At 40.2% G+C, this 12389-nt stretch overlaps 1 protein-coding gene across 6 annotated transcripts in view; it reads left to right on the top strand.

Annotated features, from left to right (window-relative positions):
* Positions 1 to 12389, top strand: part of thoc2 (THO complex 2) — a 105507-nt gene that overhangs the window by 27832 nt on the left and 65286 nt on the right. For 4 of the 6 annotated variants that reach the window (XR_008724310.1, XR_008724309.1, XM_055643551.1 and 1 more), the window contains exons 6-10: positions 5419 to 5540; positions 8177 to 8257; positions 8364 to 8497; positions 9139 to 9305; positions 11167 to 11259. Coding sequence is in view for 4 of the 6 variants with exons in the window: in XM_055643551.1 (XP_055499526.1) it covers positions 5419 to 5540; positions 8177 to 8257; positions 8364 to 8497; positions 9139 to 9305; positions 11167 to 11259 (597 nt within the window). In the remaining 2 variants the exon portion in view is untranslated. The remainder of the gene's footprint in view (positions 1 to 5418; positions 5541 to 8176; positions 8258 to 8363; positions 8498 to 9138; positions 9306 to 11166; positions 11260 to 12389) is intronic. The other 2 variants (XM_055643553.1, XM_055643552.1) reach the window with 1 other exon arrangement.

Raw genomic sequence — 12389 nt, 5'->3', positions numbered from 1 at the left:
ACAGTGTGGGAACAGGCCCTTCGGCCCACCGACTCTGCGCTGACCAGCACTATCCCACACACTCAAGGCAATTTATGATTTTTACTGAAGCCGATTAACCTACAAACCTGCACGTCTTTGGAGTGTGGGAGGAAACAGGAGCACCCAGGGAAAACCCACACGGTCATGGGGAGAACATCCAAACTCCGTACAAACGCACCCGTAGTCAGGATTGAACCTGGGTCTTTGGCACTGTAAGGCAGCAACTCTTCTGCTGTGGCATCCTTGAACATTTTCGCAAAGGAAAAAAGAGTTCCAGGCTACATTCCAGCATCATAAATCGCATGTTGTTAGGACCCAGACCAGGCTTCACTTGCACCTCCTCCAGCCTCATCTAATGTATGTGCCTTTCCAGGTGTGGACTATATATCGGTGAGACTAAGTGCAGGCTCGGCGATCGTTTTGCTGAACACCTCCATTCAGTCCACCTAAACCTACCTGATCTCCCGATTGCTCAACACTTTTAACTCCCTCTCCCATTCCCACCAGTGACCTTTCTGTTCTGGGCCTCCTCCAATGTCAGAGTGAGACTCAGCACAAATCGGAGGAACAGCATCTCATATTTCGCTTGGGCAACTTGCACCCCAGCAGTATGAACATTGACTTCTCTATCTTCAAGTAACCCTTGCTTTCCTCCATCTCCATCCCTCCCCCTTCCCAGTCCTCCAAGCAGTCTGACTGTTTCAGACTGCATATTATCTCTGGTACACAAAAATGCTGGAGAAACTCAGCGGGTGCAGCAGCATCTATGGAGCGAAGGAAATAGGCAACGTTTTGGGCCGAAACCCTGCATAGAAACATAGAAAATAGGTGCAGGAGTAGGCCATTCGGCCCTTCGAGCCTGCACCGCCATTCAATATGATCATGGCTGATCATCCAACTCAGTATCCTGCACCTGCCTTCCCTCCATACCCCCTGATCCCTTCAGCCACAAGGGCCACATCTAACTCCCTCTTAAGTATAGCTCATATTATCTCTGTTTGCTTTGTTGTTCCTAACTCCCAGCTAACAATGATCTATTCTACATTCTCCTTGATCTCCATCCCCTTTGTTTCGCTGTTACACCTTACACTTCCTTATCTGTGCATCTTCCTCTTCCCTGACGTCAGTCTGAAGAAGGGTCTCGACCCAAAACATCACCCTTTCCTTCTCTCCTGAGGTGCTGCATGAGTTACTCCTGTATTTTTTGTCTATCTTCACCCATCTCATCTATTTCTTCACATCAAATAGAATTAACTGAATTGGCTGAAATTCGCCATTGTGCCACATCATTTCCTTTGCTTCACACCTTTTCTTCCTTTTACTTCCTTTAATATATTAAAACATAGTTTTCCTCATAAATCTTCTCATGTGTCTTTGTCAATTACATTTGCTCATGTAAAGTCTCTTTGGCCATTTTATTCCTCACAACAAAATGCAACTACTCACTCTTGCCATGCAACAACAAACCTGACTCTGAAACGGTACAATCAGCAGAGCTATTGAAAACCATTTGTGTGTGAGCAAAGCCTGCCATTATTTGGATACAAATCACCCACTGTATGTGTGGTGAAGACAAGTTTTTTTTTGTGTGAATGCCGCATGACCAGTTTATTTTAGAAAGTGCTACAGAAAGTTCTGTGAAAACAGTAGCCGAACATTAAATTTACCAGGTTTCAAGATGGGTTTCAATTATTCACATGCAACCTAATAAACTTGCCATAAAACTCACACATTTGTTATTGGAATGAGACAAGAGCGTCCAAAAGGTGACTAATCAACATTTGTTTGTCCATTTTTTTAGCTTATGATTTTTTTTTTTCCTTGCTTGTGTACTTGATTTTGGCAGTGAATTCGCATTCCTAGCAGCTTCACAATTTATTTTTCCAGTTTTAAAATAATGCAAAAATTTGGTAAAAACATTTTAATTCTCCATTTCCCCATGATCTCACATGTTTTGTTGTCCTTGCCATCGTGTTGCTAATCTAGCCTTTCACCATCTTACAGAGCGATATACTTTTGGAGTGGCAAGTGGAGATACGATAGATGACAGATAACACAGCCTTCAGAGTGTTATCAGCCAGTGTCCCTGTCTTTTATCAGTTAGGAAGGAACTCCAATTAGCTGCGTAACATTATGTGACCACAAGAGGGCACGGTTGTTCAAATGTTCAGTTTGTGTTTTTTATTTCGTGTTCAGTTTGTGTGATTTATTTCAAGTGCAGAAGAACAATCGGATTAAAAAGGTTACGGTGAAGTGGAAAACAGGGACTGGGTCACTCAGCAGACCAGGCAGCCACTGTGTAGTGAATTGATAAGTGACATTTCGAATCGGGATCCTTCTTCAGACAAGACATTGTCTGTCCATTCCCTCTATAGATGCTGCCTGACTTGCTAAGTCCCTCCAGCAGTTTGTCGTTTTGCTCAAGATTCCGGTATCTGCAGTTCCTTTTGTCTCAAATTTGAAGGGGAGCTGGCAGTGTTGTAATCAGATTTCAGAGTTGATCATTACACCTGTGTTTGATTTAATCAACAACTTCAGTCTGAAGAAGGGTCCCCTCTTGACAACATCACCTATCCATGTTCTACAGAGATGCTGCCTGACCCGTTGTGTTACTCCAGCACTGGTGTCTTTTTGTGTAAACCAGCATTTGCGATTCCTTGTTCCGTCATTGATAATGGCTTACTTCAAAGCTCCTGGTGATGTAGCCTTATTCTACGAATTATTTGTTTGTAAAAGAGGAATCTGCCTTTTAAAAGGAACAATCAACCTGACACTTTCCTTGCATAAATTATGGTTTACATTTGAGGTTGAGATCCAATGATAAGACAGAGCTGAGGATTCATTGCAGCTTTTGGAAATGGAAGGCCCTTCGGTACAAAGCCGTGGATCACGTGATCAAATTGGACAATATTATATCTTGAGCTGCAAAAGGCATATTTTGTTAGTAAAATTGATTCGCACCCGATTGTGCAAAATTGATCACGGCATAAAACATGGCGCGTAGATGACAGGCACGTGAGGTTATTATGGTGGCTGCTTTGGAACTGCCGACTTTGAGCTGTTCCCAGGTAATGAAGTCCTGTATTTACAATGGACATTGCCATGTCCGGAGCATGCTTTGTTAGTGGACTCCATGTGGAGTTGAGTGGCAGAACCTAACAGCGCTGGGAGAGGTGACTTTCTCCAGAACTGTGTAAATGAATAACCCCTTTACATACTTCACAAGTGGAAACCTTGGTTGTGTGAATATAGACTCCAGGCTTATTCACACAATCATTTATGTTGTCTGAAGAAGGGTCTCGACCCGAAACATCGCCTATTTCCATTGCTCCATGGATGCTGCCTCACCCGCTGAGTTTCTCCAGCATTTTTGTCTACCTTAGACGCCAGGCTTGATCATTCTGAGGAGATGGATTTTATTTTCAATTTTATCTCAATGTGTTCCTTGATGTTAGAGATTGGTGTTACAGTGTAGAAACAGGCTCTTCGGCTTACCGAGTCCATGCCTACCATCGATCACCCACACGCTATATTCTGTGTTATCCCACTTTCGCATCTTATGCTCTAGGAGAAATTTGCAAATTAACCTTGCACGTCTCTGGAATGAAAAACATGCAGGTTTGAAATGTTTTTGAATTAAATTAATTATTTTATTGTTTAAACAATCTTAATAGATTTTAATTACCACCCATGTTGGAAATGTTTATAAACTATTCAAAATTTTAAGCAGGGTGAGGCCCATGCCCCAGGCTCACAAAAGGGTTTTAGGGCATTTGACATCAGCACTGCATTGCTTGGTGGTAATCGGCTGCATGAAGCCCTTTTAAGTGAAGATTCTATAGACAGTAACTAAGTACAAATTTACCAGGACTGGTTTCAGCTTGATTTAGCATCATGACTGGAATGTAGAAGCCTGTACCTGATGTGGAGATATGCAGATAGAGCTGTTCAAATCTCAGTAAATAAACAAAGGAATATTTTATAAATAGAAAATGGCGCAAGACTTAAATTGTCTCGGGCAGTGATTGGGTTCAGGTTAATGTAAAAAAACATTGAACATCTTAAACCATACCAAAAAAATGGTTTTGAGGATAAATTTGACATGGACTAATGTTGTAAAACTCAGAAAGTGAGGGGAAGAGTTAAAAATAATATGTTGGGAATTTTGGATGACTTGAAAAATATTGTGCTCTGGAAAAAGGGAGATTTAGATTACTTTTACAGACCCAGCTATTGAGTATGCGTGGCTCAGGCAGAGCTCTTGTCATATTTTAGATACCATTAAATAGATTATAAAAACTTTGGCACAGTGGGATTAAAATTGAGGAAGCCTTTGAATGATTCAACATGATAAATCTTCTCTATACGATAGGTTGCATGATCCAACTGTTGTGGAACTGTTGGCAGGATTTACAGACCACTATTTAGTGGCAGTAGCAATGAGTGCTGGTGTATTACAATATTGGCATACAGACAACTGTGAAGAGTTTACCTTGTGTTGGCTGCTGTGTGAAATGGATTATAAGATTTGATTTGTTGGCTAATTAGATTGAGCAGGATCAAGGGCCAAGGCAATACTAAAGAGAGACATTTCTTTGAAATGGCGTATATGGAATGATGTCTTTTGAGGTTGATTGTGTACTGATGTGGTTTAGAACATAGACATAGAACAGGACATCACAAGAACAGGCCCTTTGGTCTACAATGTCTTTGCTGAACATCATGCCCAGACCAACTCTTATCCCCCGGTGATTTGTTCCACTGAAGTCATCATCAGAACATCTTGCATTCTCAGAGGAGCAAGTTGACCAGCATTATAGGAATTATGGGGTATAGATTGACACTTTTATCACTCGTCCTGAGACGGGATCTGTTTGACAACCTGGCAGTCTTAAAGTAGCAATGAAGTTTGCTGGTTGTGGGGCTGGGCAGGGAGCTGCACGATGGGGAAAGGTGTACTGAACACCTGTCATTTTGAGTGGGTGAGTGTGACAGCCTACAGATGAGGCAATTGCATTCCATCTGCATTATGCCCTCTGCCCAGATTTGGAATTGAAGTTGTTTGTCAAGCACCTGTTGCATGCAGAGGCTGGTGAGTTGCAATGGGAGGACAAAGGAATCCTTTTCCAAATCTGGGTGGAGGTACAGGGCTGAGAGTAAAGTTTCAAGCAGTGGAACAGATGCAGTTGAGAAGCTTGTCAGCCATGGTGGAAGGATACTATAGATGAGGAGAAAGATCCATACCATGGATGAGGATACATGATGCATTGGTATGGATATTGAACAGGGTTTGTTTTTGATAAATTGGTCATTTAAGCTGTGAGTTTCACCTATGTCGCATTGCCTTGTGTGGATAGTTTGTCCCAAAATCTAACAATTCCTTTTTCTTTGTTGCAGTGTTTGGTTTCAGATACAGTTCTCAAGGAGCGCCTGGATCCAGAGACATTAGAATCTCTCGGGCTTGTAAAACAATCTCAGCAGTTCAACCAGAAATCTGTTAAGATCAAAACCAAACTATTGTGAGTCATTGAAGATTTCATTTTACTGTTGGAATGAAACAATTTGAACTGTGCTTATATACCGGGGATTGGATTCTCTTGAATTTTCAAACGGTGAACTTGTTCTTAATATGAATTCATACTGCTACCACGGCATTTGCAATGTGCAGTGTCCATACAGCATTTGTATCATGTAAAGGCATACGGAAAGACAGTCATGTTGAGAACAAGTAGTCTGCAACTGGTATTAGTTTAAAGCTTTACCTGCCTAGTTGCTCGAGTGTTTTGCGTCGATCTTCATGTTTACATATTGTGCTGCAGCAAGTAAGAATTTAATTGTTCCGTTTCAGGACATTTAACTATAAAATATCTTGAAGTGGAAATACAAGATTGGGATTCCAGATGTTTTTTAGTTCTTACTGCTCAACTATATTAGATTGTCGTGTTTTGCAATTGTAAAATCTCTTGTCTGGAACATATCGCATTAGGCCAAGGAAATGTTTAAGTATTAAAATAAATTAAGAGAGTTAGACAGAAGTAGGCAGCAAAGAAATGTAACTAATTAAATAATTAAACAGTCATTTAAAATGTCATATACATTGTTATTGTTAATAATGTGATACATTATTACATTGGTTAATACATTTGAAGCGCTTTTTTAAACATTTTTATTTTAACGATCTGTGAAATAGCATACAATTTCCAATATGCTAGTGTTGTACTAGCTGGATAAGAGATGAGTTAAGTAACCTGTTCTTCATGTTAAGTATTGAGATGGATATTGAGTACAATTGAAAGGAACCAGTAGATTCCTTGTTCAAATAATTGATGTGCATCTAGCAAGCAGATATTAACAGTAGTGAAGTTAGGATATTAACTGGTCATGACTAAGTTAGTGGTGCATGAGGTTATTTACATACCCTATGGTAGTGCCTTTTCTTTTTAAAGAAAAATATGAAAATAAGAAGGTAAAGACAAAGGTAAATATGAAATTGTAGCTCCAATTGGCTTGTGAATGACGAACATTCGCGTGTGCATTTCTATAATCCATAATCTACCTATCCACATTGTTTGTCACACTGCTCATATATTTCCCTTTACCTCCTCTGCCATTAAATTATTCAATGACCCTTGTTCCTGTCCTGCTGTACATTAGATGTAGTGTTGTATAACAGTGAACATTCTTTTGTCTTGCACCTCGCCATCAGTGTCTCCCCATTTTGACTTGGAACCCCTTTGTCCCTTCTCTGACTTTGTAAAAATTAATTCAAGTTTCAAACATGCCTTTGCTATGTATTACTCCACTCGATACATGTGCATTTACCTCAAAGCTGTGCCTTGTCATCCTACGTAGCTTCTTGACCCTATGTAGGATTGCTACTTGTCTCTTCACCATCCAACTTCAATGACATGTTCCATCCATATTCCGCACCTTGGTTTGCAATATTTTTGGAAGCACTCATTTGCGCAAGAATTACAAATACCACCAAGTAGTATTTGTAATTCTTTCAGCCCTAAGAAAAATTCATTTCGCAGGTATTGGCGAATAATGAGAATTCCATTTGATGAATCGGAAGGATAGGGTAGGTACCTCAACATTTTGTTTATGAACAGTTGAAGTAGCCATCCATCATCGTTGAAGACATTAGCGAGGCAGTGGTGCTGGTTTCCAATGGGAACGGTGATGGATGCACCACACATCTCTGTCCTCCAGTTCCTGCGGACTTCCACCGCTGGAAGTAAAGGATGTTTGGTGTGTGTGCTTTATCATCATTCCTTATAATGCTATGTACGACAGTGATCGCAACTTCTACTGAAGTGTGGATGACCGTTGGCTCGCTAGGAGTTCATCCGCCCTTTGACAGGTCTTGTGTTTGGTCCTGCTGGGGGTCCACAGCCCCCTCCTCACCTGGCAAACCAGATGGAGAGAGACAGTTTAGTCACCGACTATCCAAACATGGAGCAGGTAGCACGGGATTACATGGTACCCGTGGTGGGGGGAGCTCCCCCCGACCTACCAAGTTAGTGATAATAAAAGATGCACAATAAGTGAAGTAAAACTAAATTGTTTAAGTCTAGATAATATAATATGAAAATTAAACCAGTACTTTCCGAAGAAAGATAGTCCAAACCTTGCAGAAGTTGCAACCATCTAACTTGTTAAGAATTTATAACTAAGTTTCTTCAGAAAAAAATCTTTACAACACAGTTTGTGCATTTGATTCTGGCAATAAATTATCATCTTATATTAAATTTTTGTTTGAAGGTGAGCAATGTAAAATCATCTTGTGGCTTATTCTGGCGATTTTATCCATGACGATTTTGGAGAAAGGGGGAAAAATCTGGGGCGAAAATGCTCTTCTAATGTGTTGTACACATTGTGAAAGATTGAAATCTCAGTACTGGTTTATCATGTAATATTGCATGCTTGCCTATTGCATAAGGAAGAACAGAATACTTGCTTAAGTTTACAATTTATGTATAATTTGTGTCAATGAAAGTGATTAATGTTCATGTGTAATTATGACTTGAAGTATCCTGGTGCATTGTCAGTGTGAAAAATGGTTTCCCTCTTCTCTCCCATATGCTGTGTTTTTAACTTGAGTTCATTTTAAGGATGTGCTAGTACTAGATAAAATTGAAATGTTTTTCCATAGAACGGGGAGGGTAATAACAGAGTCTGACTGTGCACCATTCACCAACCAATTGCAGATTAAATACAACAATGTCACACACAAGTAGGTAGTGATCTGTGTATGCATGTACAATTGTAAATTAAGGAAAATGCCTATGACAACATAAGCAACTTTAAGATAATTCATTCATGCAATCTTTCATTCGTAGTTATAAGCAGCAGAAATTTAATTTGTTACGAGAAGAAAATGAAGGTTATGGAAAGCTTTTTACTGAGCTTGGCCAAGACTTATCTGGAAACCTCACAAGTGACCTAATACTAGAAAACATCAAATCACTTATCGGTAATGTACTGTCACAAAAATACAGCATAGACATTGGTGGCTAAATGTGATGTTGCTCATGATTATTTGACATGCAACCCATTGCATTTTCGACGTGGATTAAATTTATTTTAGTTTTCGCTGCAGAGATGGAAGCACTATATATTTAATACCTAAAGTTTGACATCTATAATTATCTGAGAACGTGTATGTCTATTATTGTGAAGAAGAATAATTGAGGATTTGCCAGATAATATGGCAGATAGTTATTTTGTTTATAATATTATTAATTTAAAATATATTTTGAAAAATGAGCCCCACTGCAGTCACTAAGATTCATAAATTATTCTGTTGCGGTAAAATAAATTCTGATACTAATAGCCTTACTGTTAAGGTTTAGATAACTTTCCTCGCCCCATAGTAACTGGCTCACTTGGAGTGAAGTCACAAGTTAATGTTGGAAGATGTGATTGAGTCGAGTAGCTTCAGTTTTAATTTTTGGCTTTGCCCATGAGCAGATCTGGAACCTTTTGTGTTGAGTACCTGACATTATTTTGTATTATCACCATATTGATTTGAAAGCAAATTCTGCCGGGCGTTAATAAGTAACAACGTTATATGAAGCTTTTGTTAAATTAATGAGATTTGTTTTTGTTTTGAAGGTTGCTTCAACCTGGATCCAAACCGAGTTTTGGATATTATCCTGGAAGTTTACGAATGCAGGCCCGATCACGATGACTTTTTTGTACCTTTGATAGAGTCCTATATGTGCATGTGCGAGTTGCAGACTCTATGTCACATCTTGGGCTTCAAATTTAAGTTTTATCAGGTACTATTTTTTTTTTTTAAAACACCAAAATTCCTCTGTGAAATGTTATCACTTTTGCTCTTGAGTTTTGTTATTTCGATTGAGATCTTCGTTGACTTGAAGCAAGGGTAATGAATAGTGATTAACATTTGCCCATGGTAAGCCTTCTATATGAACTTTTCTTGGTTCAACTTGCATGGTTCTGTAATTATGAAGTTAAAAAAAAAGACGATGACTGGAGGTACTTATCCGTTTTGATAGTATATTCTCTCGCCTCCCTCCTGCACTGTAGAACTGCTCAGCTGGTGCCTTTTAGTTCTAGACTGTGGGAAAAGGTGTTGAGAAGACAGCCTCTCAAAACCAAGGTAAGATTCAACAATGTAATCTTATCTGGTTAATAGGTTGAGCAGAATCCACCTCCCTCACCTTGTTTCAAGAAGGGCAATTAAATTATTTGCATGATGCCAATAGTTTGAAGAAGTTCCATGGCTTAATTAGGCAAAATATATTTTTAATCGGTTCACTTAAAAAGACAAATTCATGGACCTTGTCTCAATTCCACGCTCAATCTGGAATTTTATTAACAAGGCGTTTCCTCACTTTCAGTTATTTAATAATCATAATCATACTGTATTAGCCGAGTATGTTTTGCAACATATACGAGGAATTTGATTTGCCGTACAGTCATATGAATAAAAAGCAACAGAACACATAAAATCCATTTTAACATAAACATCCACCACAGTGACTCCTCCATATTCGTCACTGTGATGGAAGGCGAAAAAAAGTTGGATCCCTTCTTTGTCCTCCAGCAGTCGGGGGGCCTCTAGCCTTCCGTTGACGGGACGATCTTACTCTCGTAGCCGGCGGTGGGCCTCCTAGTTGGGGCGATCAAGCTTCTGCATCGGTGGGGGGAATCTCAGCTCCCCCACACCGATCGATCTATCCCGGTTTGGGGCTAGTCGAACTTTGTGCGGTTTTGGAGTTCCCGACGTCGGTTTCTTACCCGAGACTCCGAGCTCCTTGTTGTTGAAGTTTGCAGGCGTCGAAGTTTGCAGGCGTTGAAGTTGGAGCATCGATCCAAGTAAGGAATCGGCTCCGACGGTAAGCCCACGCCTTACTCAAAGTGGGGCTCAAAGTCAGTCCCGAGCAAGGCTTCCAACTCCACAATGTTAGGCCGCAGAGCGACCTGAGATACGATCCAGAAAACAATCACATCTCCGGCAAGGTAAGAGATTTAAAAAAAAGTTTCCCCCAACTCCCCCGCCCACCCCCCCACATAAAACAAACCAGAGAACATTAACACAAACTTTTTAAACACGCAAAAAATAACAAAACAAAATACGAAAAGGACAGACAGACTGCAGGCGAGGCTGCCATTAAAGCGCCACCCGGTGGTTTAATGCTGGCATTGGTTAGCAGGTCAAGGTAGCGTCTGTTAAGAGAGAAACAGAGTTCAAGTTGTCATCTTACATCAGATGCTACCCGACCTGCCGAATGCTTCCAGCAATTTGAAACCTATATCCTTCAACTCTGTACTTTTTTATTCATTCACTATATGCGTCAAGAAAAATAACGCATATTACGAAAGAATAAAGGAAAACCAAAATAGTCATGAGCATTCTTCTTCAAGGGTATAATGATGGAATTTGCAGTTCATGTTTAGTGGTTTTAATAATCAAGGTGTTAAGTTTCCACGTGCTCCTTAAAAAAAAAAAAAAGTGTTTGCAACTGAATGAAAGAAGACTTGAATGTTGCTGATATCTTACTGCATATTAATGTAGAGAAGAAAGATTATACAAATAGTTTTGTCATTTATTGGCTTCAGTCCTGTAAAGAAAGATTTTGCTGCTTAATCAAAAATAATTCTTTGAAATTTCAGGAACCAAATGGAGAGACGCCATCTTCACTTTATCGGGTCGCTGCGATCCTACTGCAGAACAACTTGATAGAGCTTGATGACCTTTACGTCCATGTAGGTGAACTAAATATTAGGGTTGTGTCGGAAGGAACTGCAGATGCTGGTTTAAATCAAAAATAGACACAAAATGCTGGAGCGACTCAGGCAGCATCGCTGGAGAGGAGGAATGGGTGACGTTTTGGGTCGAGACCCTTCTTTAGCCTCGATCCGCTGTCCCGCTGAGTTAATCCTGCATTTTGTGTAAATATTAGGGTTGATTGTCATGAGTGTAATTGCCACAAAATGAATCTGTTAGGATAAAGGGGAAATCCTTTAGGACCAAGATGAGAAAAACAGAGAATGGTGAATCGCTGGAACTCTCTGCCACAGAAGGTAGTTGAGGCCAGTTCACTGGCTATATTTAAGAGGGAGTTAGATGTGGCCCTTGTGGCTGAAGGGATCAGGGGGTATGGAGAGAAGGCAGGTACAGGATATTGAGTTGGATGATCAGCCATGATCATATTGAATGGCGTTGCAGGCTTGAAGGGCCGAATGGCCTACTCCTGCACCTATTTTTTATGTTTTCTATGTTTCTATGACCTGAACTACAACAACAAAAGCACTGCTGGTTTGAAAGCAAATGGCAAATGTGCAGATGCTGGAAATATAAAATGAAATCTGACCCTTTTGGCATCTGTTAAGAGAGAAACAGTTCATGCTACCCCAACTGCTGAATGCTTCCAGCGATTTGAAAAACCTATGGCCTTCCACTCTTAAGTTGAGCTTCAAGACAGTTACCAATTGAATTTTCACCACCCAAGTAGATAGAGTGTTAAAGAAGGCATATGGGCATCAAATATAATGTTCAGGATATCATGGTGTAGCTCGATAAGACTTGGGTTTGGAATATTGTGTGCAGTTCTGGTCAACCCCATGACAGGAATGATGTGGAGGTTTACCAGAATGGTACCTGGATGAAAGGGTTAGCTGTAAGGAGGTTCAACAAACTTGGATTGCTTTCTCTGGCGTGCTGAAGGTAGAGGGGAGTCATGATAGTAATATGATATTATGAGAGGCATAGATAAAGTTGGTTGTCAGAACCCTCTGAATGTAATAATGTGATGGTGGCCAAAAGTGCCGGAGAAACTCAGCGGGTACAGCAGCACCTATGGAGCGAAGGATATAGGCAACGTTTCAGGCCGATG

The sequence above is a fragment of the Leucoraja erinacea genome, chromosome 12, assembly GCF_028641065.1.
Source record: "Leucoraja erinacea ecotype New England chromosome 12, Leri_hhj_1, whole genome shotgun sequence".
In the NCBI taxonomy this organism is placed as follows: Eukaryota; Metazoa; Chordata; class Chondrichthyes; order Rajiformes; family Rajidae; genus Leucoraja; species Leucoraja erinaceus.
Note: the sequence above shows the minus strand (reverse complement) of the source record. Positions and strands in the feature narration are given on the sequence as shown.